Source organism: Choloepus didactylus, chromosome 6 (genome assembly GCF_015220235.1).
Source record: "Choloepus didactylus isolate mChoDid1 chromosome 6, mChoDid1.pri, whole genome shotgun sequence".
Lineage (NCBI taxonomy): Eukaryota > Metazoa > Chordata > Mammalia > Pilosa > Megalonychidae > Choloepus > Choloepus didactylus.
Window position 1 is genome coordinate 49,207,423 of NC_051312.1, and position 16,880 is coordinate 49,224,302.

The 16,880-nt window shown below is 35.3% G+C and overlaps 1 protein-coding gene across 1 annotated transcript in view; it reads left to right on the forward strand.

The window, feature by feature from the left end:
- DCDC1 (doublecortin domain containing 1) overlaps positions 1-16,880 on the forward strand; it is a 632,177-nt gene that overhangs the window by 322,288 nt on the left and 293,009 nt on the right. The window contains 4 exon segments of the mRNA XM_037839043.1: positions 2,813-2,976; positions 6,023-6,148; positions 8,421-8,532; positions 14,991-15,113. Of these exon segments, the coding sequence (XP_037694971.1) occupies positions 2,813-2,976; positions 6,023-6,148; positions 8,421-8,532; positions 14,991-15,113 (525 nt within the window).

Genomic DNA, 16,880 nt, shown 5'->3' on the forward strand with positions numbered 1-16,880 from the left:
TCTGATTTTGATACATAGAAGTTGTTCTCTTGTTTATACTTTGAAAAGCTGTAGATCCAGGGCAACTAACATTTAGCCTTGGTCTTCTACCCTCAGTCTCACTCTAAGCACTTCCAGCTGGTTTATCTTAAGTACTCTTACCTTTGCCTATTTTCCAGACAATTGGGATGTTTCTCAGGCAGAACCAACATGTTCAGGGTCTTTCTTTTTGGTCTTTGTCTTTCGTAAAAGGACACCGAACACCCTGTTGTTTACAAATTGGGGTTATGCGCCCGAGGGCACAACCAGTGTTTTGGACTCCGTTGCCCTGCCTTTGTTCAGAAGCTTGTCCCGCCCCCTCCACCCCCACCTTTCAGTTCAGCAACCCTCAGGCTTACCTTTCCCTGGTGGTCTATCCATTACCACATCTCTACAGCCAGTCACAAAAGTTGGGTATGAATTGAGGAGACTTTCAGTGGATCATTAGCTGGGACCTGAAGAGAAAGGGCAATGCTACCTTGATTGGTTACAGAGAAGGCTCTGGGGCCTAGGCTGGTTTCTTTTTACCATCACATCCCTGATTATACAACCACCATGATACAAAGACTTCCTTGAATTCTCCCCCTGTCTTTCCCCTTTTCCACATTAGACTATTTTATTTTGGCGGGGGTTCATATTAAAATCAAAGATGTCATTTACTTTATCTTATGCAGGAACATGTTATTCCATAGAAACTTTGAGTTGATTTGGGCACACTGAAATTGATCTGAGCTTTGCTTCTCTGTGCAAGTAAATCTGGGGGAAAAACTTTAAGCACGTTATAAAGCTCTTGGTTTGGGACGGCCCTCATGGCACTCCAAGATGACTGTTTCCTGTGTGCACACATTTCAGTCACTAACCTAAGATGTTTCACGTTCCTCTCAGGTCCTGAACAAATTCTTATCCTGTAAAGGCCTGGTGATGATAGCTTTAAAGATAAATGGATGAAGTGTATCACAATTTTTGGTTGCCATAGCCCAGCCCTAACCAATGACCTAGAGATGAAAGACACTGAGACCCTTACCTCCGATAGGCAGTCAAATGCTCATGTCTGAGCACCTAAAATGCAGTCTGTCACCAAGTTGGGAAAACTGATTGTGATCTCCCAGATTCACTGTGAAAGTGAATTTGGATAAGGGGTCAGGTGTGCACTCTCTTGTCCTTTGTGCAAACATTTCTCCTCTTAAATCAGGCCTTTGTTATCTTTCCCCTTTACAGAAAAAGTGATGCCTGTAAAGCAAAATCACTGTGATTTAAAAAAAAAAAAAAAAAAAAAAGGCCGGCATTACATGTTTTCTGAAATAATACCAGAGGCACAAAAATAAACTCAAGAACTGAGGCCAGAAAGAAATAAACGTACAGCTTTGTAAATACAATTTATAGATTTCCAAATATTTTTGCCATATCAATGGGAAAAACCAAACCAAACCAATACAGATTTTTTACTAGTCAAAACACCTTTGCTTATTATACTCTCTAAAGAGAATGTCACTTTCTGCCTTTCTGATGCTCATAGTTAAAAATCTGGTCAGTGTAAAACTGATGAAAACACTGAAGTTGAAGATATTATTATTTATCTCTAATTAGGACAAAGGCTAATTCTTAGGCTTATATAAAGGTAGTTTCTGGTCAAAGAAAATATTTTACTAAGTCAAGAGTTTGTTGCCAATCAGTGAGGAAACCTGAGATGAATGACAAGATAGCAACTTTCTCTTCTTTCCTCTGAACCTCCAGCCTCCGCATCTAGCCCTCCCCTAACACACCTTCAATGGGAATTAATAGAGGCAGTGAAACAGGCACCCTGACCACAGCTAGGCAAGGGAAGTCCTCATATCCACATCCCTGCAGGGATTACAGAATAACAAGAAATTGAGAGACACAAGAACTGACAAAGGAGAGAAGAAAAGAAGTCTTCGGCAGAAGGCTGGGGGAAAAACAGATGATGGATAGTGTGGGCGCAAAGCAAGCAAGAGCAGAGGCCAAAACACTGAAACAAAGGTGCCGGCTGATAGTGAAAATGTCTTTATAAATTCCACGTGCGGCACAATTCAATTAGATATACTTTCGTTTTGAAATATGCCTTAAATTAGAAACATTTTGATAATTTAGGGACTCTAAAATGTAAGATAGGAGCAAACACTGACAATGCTAATATTTAAAATATTAAATGACCTTATTTCATATTTCACACTTCAGTGATGCCTTACTCAGGACTTGAAAACATCCATCATTGAAGCTGCTCACAAGCCTGTACTTTTGCAGGGATTTTAATTAAAATACATCCAAGAGTGGTTCTAAGTGAACCAACCTAGGCCAAAAGTCATAATTATTTCTGCAACCTTGCGAATGATGAATTGTTGTTCTACAATTGATTGCCTGAGGTTTGTTAGGGACAGGGAGATTGCTGATTGCAAAACTTGAACATGTACTGTAAGGACCCTAACAAAATGTGTGGCACAGACAAGAAAAACATAACCCTTATCAAAGCGGACCGTTACCATGAGTAGAAGCTAAATGCTCTTTCTGTAAGACTGTCACATCTGCTTTCAGTTGCTGTGGCAAAGGGTCAGAGCTCAATCACAAGTCTGTGGCACCCCCTGCTGGTTAAAAGCCCTCGTTCACATTGTTACTTTACACTGAGCTAAACACTGCAGTCATTTCACACTTCTTTTAGCATTCCATATGAATTTAATTATCCTTTTTGGGGTACTTCATTTGTTACAGAGTAGAGACAGTTTATTACAGATGCTCACATTTTAGGTTATTTCCTCTTCTTTTTTTCTCCCACCACCAGTTACTTCTCAAGATTCACCAAAGGCTTCAAGGTTCTTCCACCAACCCACCAAGCCTCAATTTTTCTTCAGTCCGGCTCTTTGATGAGCATGGTCAAGAAATTAAGAATCCACTTTTGCTGAAGAATGAGCAAAAAATTTGGGTCTCTTATGGTAAAGCATACAGGTAGGAATGGGGTGTTTGATAATCTGTCTGTCCTCAATCTTTCCGTGGGCAAGCTAATTTAAAAAGTTGAGAAGTAGCATCCTTTATGAACATTTTAAAATTCATATTCCAATAAAATTTCAGGGGCGTTTTGGTGAGGCAGTATTGTTTGTGGACTATGACATCTCCCTCTCTCTCCCTCTCTCTGACTTTCTGTCTTAATGCCTTGTCATAGTTCTTGAAGTCTGCCTGTCAGCACAGCAAGAGGGATTTGTTCATGTCTGAGTAGTCACCTTAATGATAGCAGATGGAAACGCCACGGGGGGCCCAAGCCCATCACACTGTCATTGTCGCACACTGCCCTGACCTGCTTCCACTCCTCTATTTTTTTTGTCCCTTTTTAAAGGAGAAATGGATGGTAATTGAAAAGGATCTTAAGCAAGATTTATGAAGCTGTAGACAACATGATTCCCCACTATCTCTCTCTGTTTTCACAAATAAAGTCTTAAGCTTTTAAGCACCAGTGACAGGACAGCGAAAGATAAATTGGTAAAGCTTGTAAGCCCTCTCCTATCAAAGTTGTATTCCTCAAAAAGCACCTTATATTATTCCACAGTAATTACTGGTTATTGCTGAGCATTGTGTAAATTTTTGTAGATTGGTAAATTCCTGCATAAAATTATCTACATTTCTGAGAAGAAAAAGGCTGTGGTATAGAGGCACTGATGAGCTGGCTGTTGTGTTGAATATCTTGGAAATTTATGCATATTTTGACAGGACACATCCCGATGAACTCTGCTTGTCAGGAAACTTAAACACACTTATCTATTTTTAATTTTTTTTAAAAGCTCATTGTTTGTAGACCAGAGTAGGGGAAAATAATTTTGTACATAGAGTATAATTGACCATATTTTAATTATAATGGAAATAGCAAAGGCAGAACTAAATCTTAGCAAAGTAGAAGCAGATTGGATTTGCTATATATTGCAAGAGTAAAAACTTCCGATACTGAAACCAGTTTACTCAGAAACCCATGAAGGTGTCGGAAGAAGTGGGTAGGATAAGTTATGGGAAGCATCTTCCAAAATTTTACTTCATCTATCCCTGTAGAGTAAAATTGAAATGCTTAAAGGTTTCTTATTCTTTGTAATTTATAAAATTAAAAATATCCTTAATGAATGGTAAGCTTTTCTGTAGACAAATTTCAAAAATAATTTAATTACATTGAGTAGAATTGTTTTTACAATGATAAAAAGTGATGATTTTAATATAGCTAGCAAGAATTCTTGAATAATTTAGCAAGCTTTTCCAGTTAGAAGGAAAGGCTTTAATAAAATGTGTGTGTATTTATTATTTCTTCTTAATATCATTGTCAAAGTTAATGACAAATTTTGATGCTTTTAATGATGTTTACTATAGTACAGTATTTTAATGAGATCAAATACTTGTTCTTAGTGAATTGGATCATATTTGTGAAATAACTAGCAAAATGCCAAATATCTAGAATATTCTAAAATCAGCCGAAAATTATAGCTGTAGAAATTCTTAAGTGCATGTATTTATTTCTATGTCATTGTTGTTTTAACAGGATAGTGTATTTTTTTTTCTGGTTTTGAATCAAATATAAACACCAGTGAACCATTATTGTATTTTGCTGCTTTTAGAACTTGTAAAATTATCATGTCTAAAAAGTAATTGCTATCTAGTTTAAAATATATTGAGAAAATATGCAATAAGTACTAACCTAATGCTATTCATTTTCAGGGAGTAATCATAACATGACTAATTTATGTTGATATGAGGTCAGGTTGGTCATTTGCAAAGGATGATCTTGCCAATATCTTCTTTTATTTTTAGTCCTTTAACTATGTTTTCCCCCAATTTTTATTTTGAAAAATTTCCCATCTACAGAAAAGTTGAAAGAATGGTACAATGAGCACCTATCTATCCTTCACCTGGCTTCATCAACTTTTAAATTTTGCTACATTTGATTCGCTTCTCTTCTATCTCCCTTCTCTCCCTTGAACCATTTGGAAGACGTGTAAGACAATCATTCAAGTTTCACCCCTAAATGTTTCAGATCACATAACTAAAGAATTGGACATTTTTCTACCTCATTACATTATTCTAAAATAGTCAACAATCATGTAATAATATCATCTAATATACAGTCAATATTTAAACTACCAAATTTGTCCCAAAATGTGCTTCAGGGCTTTTTGTCATCCAGTATCCAATTAAGCTTCAGGTATTCTGTTTAGTTATTTTCTTTAGTTTTTTTAACCCAGAATATTCCCCCAACTTTTTGTTTTTCATGAAATGACATTGATCTTTTTTGAAGTGTCCAGACAGTTGTCTTGTAGAATACCTTACCTTCTGGATTTGTCTGAGTATTTTTTCATAATTAAATTCAATTTAAATATATTTTTGGCAACAATACTACACAGGTGATGTGATCAAATTTTTTAATTCTAAAGTTAAATGGCAAGTACTTGATACCAATTCGGAGGAAAACGTCTCATAGTTATATGGTGACCATTCTTTTTATTTAAAATCTGTTTTCAATTTGATTTGAATTCCCAGATAATTAAATTAACTTAAAACAATGTGGCTAACAGTCGTTAGTATGAAAAAAATCAAACCAGCATTCCATTTAGTGAACTCACAAAAGAAATAGTTATATGTGGCCAATGGTATGGATTCATTTATCGTTTCCATTATCATTATGGGTGAATTGCATTGCAGTTATACATGAAAAATGAGCACTATATTAGTGATAATTAATTATTTTTCTCAACCAAATACTTAGATTTTATTATTGCAATTATTTTCAAAAATTATATTTGTTGCAGATATTCTTGGTGTATTATAGATCAGCTAAATAAACAGAAATGTTCATTTTAGGTGCCAGTGTAGTATACCAGCGATAGTGATATATAATAGGAAATTTACTTGTTTCTGGATTTTATTAGACACTGATATTGTATGCTTTAATGTTTATTTGTGCTCAAATTTCAATGTGTGTAGGCCTTTTCAGATAGATGTGATATTGTTTCCATTTTTTCAGATCTCCACTGAACCCTGTTCTGGGTTTGACCTTTGACCGAGTGACTGCATTTTCCAGAAGTGGTATCACAGTGGCATATAAAACCCTTTTGGATCCTAACACTGTCCTGCTACCTGGATGTGACAAGTAAATTAGCACGTGTTCAGTTAAAATGATCTGAATCACTTATTTGATGATGAAATCTGATCAGTATTTCCCAGAGTGAGAAATTTGAAACCCTAAAAAACATTTTCCAAATTGTCTTAAATAAGCAATTACTTATTTAATTGACTTATTTCTGGTCTAATAAGCTAGTGCCTAAAAGATTTGTCACTAATTTTCTGAGTTAGAAAAACAACAAAAAAACATATGGGCTAATGAGTAGAATATAGTTTCTGTTTTACAGAGGTAACAATTTTGTTTGAAATTTAAAAACTGTTTTTAGTGGGTGTTTCTAAATTAATTACATGGAGTCATTAAAATATAAAATACTATGTTCCCTTGTATGAGGTCCTTACATCTCATTTAATGATGATTAATGTAAAACAAAAGCAATATACAGGAGGCTTGGTGGGATGGTCATCTAAAAGTAGAGCAAGAGTTGGAAGATCTGGGCATGTAGTCCTAGCTGTGCTCCTGATTGTCCATGAGAAATTGGGCAGATCCCTTAATTTCCCTAGATCTCAGTTTCTTCCATAAATAATAAAACCTGGCATTTATTGAATGTTGACCATAGGCCAGGTATGCTTCTAAACGAATTGGGTAATAACTTATTTAATCTTCAACAAAATTATTTTTTACCCCATTATCACCTATTGCCCTATTATTATTCCATTTTATAGAGGCAGAAACTGAGGCATAGAAGGGTGAAGTAATTTGCCCAAAGTCACATGGCAGGTATGTGGTAGAACCAGGATTCTAACTCAGATCCTCAGCCTTGAGAACCTGAGTGTTTAACCACTATCCACTACTGTCCAATAGAATTTTCTGTGATGTTGGCAATTCACTAGGTGGGCACTGAGCACTTGAAATATAATTATGTGACAATGGAACTGAGTTTTTAATTTTGTTTCGCTTAAATTAACTTAAATTTAAACAGGAACATGTGGCTAGTGGCTACAACTTTGAGCAGTGTGACACAATACTGGTGCCATGTTGCATTAGGTGATCTATCTATAAGGTCCCATCTAGCTTTAAAATTTTGTAGTTTAACAAATTATAACTTTCCTTAATAAACAGCTGAAGAGGCTGAAGCACAGGGCAGAGCTAGAGAACCCTAAGCAATCTGATGAGGTCACTTAGTCCAGCTAGCATCGACCTATTGCTAAATAGGACAGACTCGTTGGTCTTCCTTGGTAGCTAGCTGAGCAACATCTATATCCCCCTAATGTCTAACTGTACTTTCCAGGCAAGATTTAAATCTGTTTCTTCTTATTCTCTCTCTACTTTTCATAGATACAAAGTAAACCATCAACATTCATTTTTAGAGGCATTTTCCATTTATAGTAAGATTTATGCAATGATCATTTCCCAAGCTGTTAAATTTGCCTACTTCCTTCCCCTTTTAATTTTTAAATAGGATTTTATATTTTTAACTCAAGTATTCCTTCTTAATTGTACTTTCTTAAGTGCAATGAACACTGTTTTATTGGACTGATTAAAATTAGATCTAGGTCCCTAAGTATAATAATATGAAATCACCATTAGTGAACACAAAATAATTTTGATAGATTATTTACTTAATTTTGGACACCATTTGCTTTTTTCTTTCTGTACTTTAAATTGGTGATTATCTGCTTCTAATTGGATCATTTGAAATCAAAATCTCTTATTTATATTTCTCAAGAGTGTTGATAAAAAATACTAATGCCAGTTCTAAGCTAGATAGTAGTTTTTAGGGTAAGAATGCTCACTTTTAAGACAAGTGATATGGCTGAACTAAGAATGAAACCCAAGCTCTCCAGTTTGTGTTTTGTCCACGTACCTGCTAGACTGTGTTGTCTCTTAAGCCTTTCTTAAAAATACTAGTCTAGCATGTTTAGCATAACCATTGTAAGTATAAAAATATGTCTTTATTCATAGTATAGCATACTTAATATATAGATTAAACAATGAAAATAGTTTCCATTTTGAGTGATTTTGTAAGATTAAAAAGTATTTTTTATTTCTTTGTTCTGTTAAAAATTAGCTACAGACTTCCCCAATATCATAAATAGTTATGAGATAAGATTTTAAAGCCTTCCCTTTTCCAATTATGGATACCAAGGCACTTTTCAAATTTTGATTTAAAAAGATTATGACTTTATATTGGTTTACTCACGAGTAGAGATTGAGGCATAAATTATTAGTATGTTAAAGATTTTTATAATTGAATACATTTTCTTCTAAGAAAAATAATTACATATTTTACTTTTCTTAGTTGGGAAGTTTGTGAGGGATTTCCAGTTCCAGTTACTTTCAACTGTACCAATCAGCTGATACCTGCTCAATTTGAAAAGGTGGATCTGGAGAACCATTTCCTACAGAACAAGGTCAGACTCATTTGTTGTACTCAGCAAGGTGTTTTTTATATTTTGGTCACTCAGTCAATATCTGGTGAATGAATGGATATTTGTGGACATTTTTGGAAAACTGAAAGTTATTTTGCAAATGTTGGGACTAGTATTCTTTATTTCTTGTTAATTAAGCACTTTAAAACTGAAACGATGCAGAAAAATAATTCTTCCTGAATCTACATCATTTAAGTTCTGTTGTTGAGCATATATTCAGTATTGCAGCTGTATTAATAAGATGGAGTTGTTTAAGAAAGTCTTTAAGGTGGCTGTTACGTCTTTGTACTTTGAGATTTGATTTGCTTGCTCTATAGGTCAATCTATTGAGGAAACTAGAGTTCTTTAGAAAACCCAATTCATGCCACCCCAATCCAGAAAGCTATTTATTAATTTTACTTAATAATTTCTCCTTTCAGAATAGACCTTTTTCTCCAGTTGAACTATGAAAGGCATTTTATATGTCTCCAAAGAAGGAATATTCTTTTGTTTTTCTTAGCTGGAAAACTATGTAGGGTTATTCTTCATTCAGCTTCACAAGCTTTAGTTTTTGAACATATGAAGTTAAAACCAAGAATGGCCAAAGAAACTAGGGCTCCCTATCAACCTACCTGGGCCCTTTATTTCCTGCTCTCTGTTAATTTCTCAATGCTGCCCACACAATTCTCTCTACTACATCAAAATTTATACTGAAAATCTTGGTTGTTTCAAGGAGTCTATGAAGTTAAATAGTATAATTATAAAAATAGAATCAAATAAATAAATCAGATTTATTTCTAATCCTGTCTTTGGGCAAATTTAGAAAATACAAGTAAGTTGAATGGTTCCCTAAGAATTAATGCCTTTTATATTTTAAATTCATTGACATTAGTTATTAACCATAGGTAGGATCCTAGGCATTCCTTTTCAGGTTTGCTGTACCATTATTTCCCCGCTGAAAAAAGTCGTATGGTTGGCTGTTGCCTTCTGAATCAAGTTCCAAGTCCTCATCTGGCCTCCAATGATTTCCATGATTCTCCTCCAATCTACCCCAGTCTCAACTTACTTTCCCTACCTTCTCCTCTTCTTGATCCTCTCTGTGTGCTATTCTATAGTCAGGACTAATAACATGCTTTTCACTTTGGTATACTTGTGCCATCACTCGGTTTTTCTTTGCTTAGGATGTCTATCCCACCATTACCATTACTGGCCTCCTATTTCATCCCTCCTTCTTAAGGTGTCACTCAACTTCCTCTTTCACAGAGCCTTCCCAGATCCTGTTCTCAGAACTCCTTTTTATCCTTTTAAAATTGTTCTTATAGTTTGTGCTCTGTTGTAGGCATTTGTTTTTGTGTCTTTTTCCTCCACTAAGATTGAGAATTCTTTGGGGAAAGACATTATTTCTTACTCATCTTATATCCGTAAATACTAGCACAAAGTCTTCAATGTAAAGCAAGTGCACAATGCATTTTTTCGATGAATGAATTTTTCAATTTAAACCTAACCTATCTTTAAAGACGTACTATTCTCCAGTGTTAGCCAAGCCAGATTTTTTCATTTGCTATTTTCTGAAGGCACTCCATGTTTCTGTTAAATGTGATATCCATGCAGATTCCTCTGCCTGGAATTCACCCTCTCTTCCTCTCTTTGTCACCACTCCATGGCCTTCTCTGTCACCCTTGTGTCATATCCTAGCACAGTGCCTGGCATATAGTCGGCATTCAGTAATGCATTTTGAAATCCCATCCATCATTCTTGCCATATCTAATTTGTGCCTCCATCATGATATCTTTCTTCACACCAACTTTACCCCCAAACCAAATATGATCTTTCTGGCCTTGTTACCCTGGTTTCATCTTTCCTTATGCCACTACAGCAACATTGAACTAGATGCTGTTCCTCTTATAATATTTTTTTGCATGATTCAAAGTCAACGAGTGCTCCAAGTATGGGCGCATTTCAGGTCTCATTGAGGTAGATAGAGGAGAATGGTAGATTCCACTGGGAATATTGGGATCAGATCAAGAAGGATCTCAATTCAATGTTAGGGATTCTGGGTGTTCTGTAGAAAACAAGGAGCCATTGAAAATAGTTGGACAGAGGCAAGATCCTTGTGTTAGGAAGCTAATTCTGGAGGTGCTTTTCTTATTCTCCATTCTAGATTGAAAATTCCTCAAGTGAAGAAACTATCCTGATCATCTCTGCCTGCTGCAATATCTAGATGCTCAGACTTAGTTTAACTGAGCCAAATTCACTAGATGATTCACTCATTCCAAGGAGCCCAGCTAAAACCTGAAAAAATTGAAGAGTTATTAGGGGCAAGGGGAAAGGAACCCAAGGATGCTCCTCTTTTTGATGGTATTCCAAGGTATCTCAAAGTAGGACTTTACAATGACTATACTTTCTGAAGTTGAAAAATTAGAGGATAGCACTTCACAGTTCTTTTGTCATTATTAATTGGCTCTAATGATTTAGTGAAAATGAGAAGACCTTCATCTTAAGTAAGTATTTGTCCCCTTTTGTATTTTTGGAGGAAGCTGTTACTGAATAAAATTTTGTTCAATAAACAAGAGTTGTGTAAGAAAGTAAAGACATGGCAAACTGGCTAGTAAAGAAAAGAAAAATGTCTCTCCCTTAGCTATGAAACCTTTAAAATCCTCTCAGAAAAAGAATGTCTCTGATTGTACACAGAGAGGCAATCAGAGAGTTGGGAATAGTAACCTAATAGCCTGAAAAGGAGCACTTTTAAAGATAGATTCAGGCGGAGGTGGCAGATATCTACAGGGCATTTTATTGTAGAATCTTGCTGCTCACTGAGGTAAAGAAGGCACTAAGAAGATTACAACAGGGTAGAGGGAAGGGAGACAAACATTTTAAAATTGGCTTGAGATAGAGATATCAGTGCCCAACCCCTGACTGTTCTTTTAAATCTCTATTGACAAGTAAAACCTTTCCTATGGAGAAAAATTTGGAACACATAATCCCCATTAGTAATGTCAGAGACAGATATAACCCTGACAATTACAACCTGTTGCTCTTTATCCATTTCAAAAAAATGCTTGGAATCCACTACTAATTGACAATTTGGCAAATATGTCTTTCAACAGTTTTCTAATATTACTTAAATTGGCAACACTTTATTTGAATTGAGTGAAAGAGCAATAAATTTATGTATTTCCATGAAATGGATGAGATTTAGACTTCATGATAGTATAAAAGAAAAAAAAATCATGACAAAAATAGCCTGAGGAATGCCTGGTTATGGAAAAATATAGCAGAAAAAATGACTATAGTGTTTGGAAGGCTATATATTCTGCCACCATGGAAAGGAAATTAATTTTGATCCTAGCCTTTCAGTATGTAGCTTTGCAGATTTCAGCAGGACATTAGTGACAGTATATAGTATGAAAACAGCAAGAAGAACAGCAAGTTGTGATTTTAGAATCATGGCCTACCTATTACAAGTCATTTATAAATTCATCAGTTTGGGATGCTGACAGAATGCAGTATTCTGTATGTCACCAATGAGACTAAGAAAAGGAAAACATTTCTTTGGAGAACAAGTCATTGAAAAATAATATTTTCTACAAATAATTTATATACTGGGGCAAATACAAAATTTTCATTTAAAATTTGAACTAATTGCCATTAGAGTAGGAGACAGGAAATTTAAATAAAATCCCAAGTCCTTCCTTATTTTTTAGAACAATAATTGGAAGCTATTTGTGGACTTCATACACAGATCTTAGATATTTGCCTTGTTTGGTTGCATAGTTATGTCTCTGCTGGTATTTCCTATCTTCAGACTTTTCCAATTCTTGGCCTTAAAGATGAGTAGATTGATCAGATATAGATTTTGAGAATGAAAAAAATAAGAGGGATATATCAGGGAAATGAGAAAAGAGATTTTATAACATTTCTTATACTTGTGACTTAAATTTGCATATAAATTTATTTAACTGGACTCAAATTTCATTATTGAAAGTGAAAATATTATAACATTTCTATGTCATGGGCAGTTTGTTCAGAATGTAGGTTGTGATCTGTGAGCTTCTTTCAAGAAAAATTTCATTGTCTTGTATTTTGTTCATCAGTAGATCTGAGAAAAAACCTAAGTGCTTCTCTAGTTATTTTGAATTCTCATAAGAATATTGAAGGTTACTCCACCTTCATTAGTCATTTGGAAAAAAATTAAACAAAAATTTTAACAGGCACAGCATGTGCTTACATCATTTTTATCACTGGCTATTTCTACGCCATCACAGTACATCCAGACAAACAAATTATCATGGGTCATTAAAGGAAGTATGTATATAGATATTTAACATAATCTGCATTTCGATACCAATTTTAGCATAAATGCTATTATATGCTCTCACATACATATACATACACACATATGGCATATTATGTTGTAGGTTGTCAGTGTACTTTTCTGCATTCAAATTTTCTGTTTTTATCTCCCCCATCCTCATGTTTGGTCTAAAGCTAAGTCATCAGATTACATTAAAAAGGAAAAAAAGAAGTTAAGTCACAGAAGAGATATTTAATGCCATTGTCACTTTTGCATTTTTTTTTTTTTTTTTTTTTTTTAATAACGTGAAATGAAACTGAGTGAGTGGGCCTGGCTGTGTGTGTCTGCTCTAGGTGGAGTCATTTGGGAACTGTCCAGCAAAATATCTCTTGAAGAACAGCATGGTGTTAATACTGGGTGCCAGCCCGAGACAGACACAAAGGACCCCTTCACTCTTCACCAATAAGCCAACTGTTAAAAGATTAAAACATGTTGTGGAGATAACAAGAATTTAGGCTCTGGCAGCAGGTGTTGTACAAAGAGGTATTTGGCAGTATAGTTCTTCTATCTGGCTAATTCCTGTCATAACAATCTTCTGCCCAGTTGCAGAGGAGAGTTTTGAGTATGATGGCAACTTGGAGTTAGGCAGTTGAGTAAGAGTGCTGCTTTAAATCCTGAGTCCTGTGGAGGATGGATTAGTAGAATATAGTTCATCATTGTTCAAGAACTGTGGGAGATTCCCCTCCAGAATCCAGCCATTCCTGGCTAACTGTGGAACACACAATCAAACAGCTGTAAGCTAAATCTGCCTTTGTGGCAGGGTTGCTATATATATTTTTTTAATTTTTATTTTCACATCTAGGAGTCATATGGCATTTTCTTCTCTTGAAAAATGACTATAATCTATTATGAAATAATTACTAAATATATTGTATATTATGTTATTGCCTTATTACATTTGTAAAATGTTACCTTTTAAATCATCACTTTATTTCTGTATTTTAAAAAGTTTTTTGTTACTCAGCAAATAACTGGTATTACCACAGATAGAAGGAGGGCATTTTTAGTATTAGAAAATAATTTGAATTATTGTTGAAGGAATGTCATTAACTAGGCTTAAAGCATAAATTGGTATATTCTCATAATGCTATACAAATAAATATTGGTACTTAAAATTAAAAACAGCATGATTACTTGGAGAAAGTGATCATATCAGTTAGGAGATAAAGTTTATTAACTATGAAATAGCAGAATTACTACAAGTGATGTGAGTGCTTGATAGTTTGACAATCAGGTCTACGTGAGAAAAGCTGGAAGGTGCATGATAGCTTTGATTTGTGTAATCTGATGATGAACCCGTATTAAATGGATGCAGTATCTCCCCAATCAGTTCCCTTCTGTCCATTCCCACAACTATCATTGAAGTCTAAGCTCAAATCCCTTTTTTAAGGAGATTTTACAGACTCCCAACTGTTCTCCCTGCCTTTGATATCTCTGTTCTGTAATCTGTTATGTTTACACTTACCAGATCAACCTTACTAAAAACTGCTGTAATCCAGTCTCTCCCAATTAAAAGCTTTCACTGGTTCCCCACTGCCCACCCAACTCCGTAGCCTTATACTTGACACTTTTCTCAATCTGACCAAACTTACCTTTTTGAGCCTACCCACAAATCTTAAGACCATTGATTATATTTCCTTGCCTTTGCTTTGAATACCTTTTTATTCTTCATTGTTCCTATTTAACTGTCTCCATCCTTCAAGGCCTTGTTCTGATGATATCTCTTTCAAGATGCTCCATTTTTTTATTGCTCCTGCAGAAATGATCCTCCCATTCTCTGCATACCTATAACACTATTTGAACATTCATGTGGAGCTTAACAAGAAATCGCGAGAGTTTGTGGTTTTTGCCTCTGCCCTGTCATAAGTTTCTTTAGAGAGAAAAAGTTTTATAATACCCAACACCACACAGTCTTGGGCCTTGCATATCAGTTGGTGCACAATACTGTAAGACTAGATTGAATTGAATGGGATTGAGCTTTACTCTTTGAAAAGAGACCTTCTCAATCAGAAACATAATGTTCTAGGATAACTGATTTTAGGTAAGTGTGTTGAAGGTTAATGTTCAGACTGTAAGGTACAATCTCCTACTTCTCCTCATGGTATAGGTGGATCCCAATATCGTCCTGCATGCTTCTGTTTCCATCAGAAAGCACAGTTCTTCAAACAGCAGAAGTCAGATAATGCCGTCAACCCTGTGGCCTGTAGCCAGTGTGTGGCTAATCACGAAGGTACCCGAGAGTATCCATGCTTGCAGAGTGACTTCTGCTTGCTTGCTGGCTTACTGTGCTGCGCCAGCACACAGAGCTCTGAGTGCACATGATCATGCAAGGGAAAGCGTGATAAATTGTTGGATGTTGCCAGTACTGCCTCTCTGCTCTTGGCATTGTCTAGCCCAGAGGACTTTTGTAGATCCTCAAGTGAGCATTCAATTCACTTTCAGACATGATTTATTCATACCCCAGAGTGGCTTTAAACCAAGCACCAAACTTATTTACAGTCCACAGGCTGGCCATTTTTGTGGGATTTATCTGAAAGTCATTTGCTTCCACTTCTTAGTCTTCATTTTTGAGCTTCACCACCTCAGCTTCATGGAGTTGGCTGGATTGACTCCATATAATGCTTTTGCATATTGTCTTTGCAAGGGCATAATTTTTTAAAGAAACACCTGAGTATGAAATGTGAACAATGCCTGATGCAGTTTTTACCAGTGTATGGGAAATATTTAATTTTTAAACTTCATTATTATACAATTTGCTCTGATTTAAATTTAATTGCCCTCCCCGTCCCTCTTACTATTGAAATATGTTTTGCAAATATTGCCAGATATTTATGTCTGGAAAGAGATGTGCAGCTTTTGTCTATTCTGCCTGTGACTCCTTTTGCCTCCTCACTATAGACTAATTTTCTGCTTCTTAGCACTGTTTCTGGAATTTCATGATATCAGAAAACCTGTACTTGTTTTAATTTTTCTCAACAATAATGAGAAGAGTATGGGCTTTGGAGTTAGATCGGGATTGGGATGCCAACTCTGCCTTGTGTGACTTTGGGAAAGTTACTTAGCCATACTGAAGCTTCTTTTCCTTATCTATAAAATGGAGTTAATTATATCTACCTTTCACAGTTGCTGAAGAGATTAGATGAGAAAGCGTGTCTGAAATTCAAGCACAGTATCTGGTAATACACAGAAAGTGCTAAATCAGTGGTGGTTCTTTTTTCTCAGCCTGAGCAATTCTTTGTTCTGTATAAACAAGAATGTTCAAAGGAGGATTCCATTCAGTGCTTATTAGAACCAAAATTCTTTAAAAATACTTTTTCTAAGTCATCTTATGTTTCTTTTCCATGCAACAAAAACACAAGGAATGAAAGCTACATGCTACAAAGTAACTGACTTTGAAAATCCTTTTAGATTGCACTGTCACTTCCCTTTTTCAAAATAAATTAACGTAAGGGAGAATTTTGCATATCATAAATCCCCAATATGTTTAAATAAATTCCATAGTGGTTGTCACTTAACGTTGTGTTGATTCACTAAGTAAGAAAATTGTTAAATGTCCATTCAAACAATATTCCCACTCAATTTCCTTAGCAGAGAATCCTAACTTTTAAAACAAAAGCACTTCACAAACCACCATAAAATGTTTAACCCATGGTATTTAGACCCAGAGTAAAACTTTAAATCCATACAAAGGTTATAGATTTGTTTTATCTTTTCAGTTCACTGTGCTTTTCTTTTCTGTGCATACATATTTCAAATAAGCTCTATAGTTATAACTATAGCAAGTGACACGTGATGGATCCCAAATCACTGCACTGTGAAATATGCACAGAAATAAAGGACAAATGAAGATATCAAGGACTGTTTTATTTTGCACTGAACTGTAAAATGCCACCCTTGTTGGACAGAAGATCACTGATTCTGAGCAGGGCTCGCTGACTGCTAAGTTGTGGGTAGTGTTTCACTTTCGGCAACTGTTAATATCCGGGGTTATCCAGGC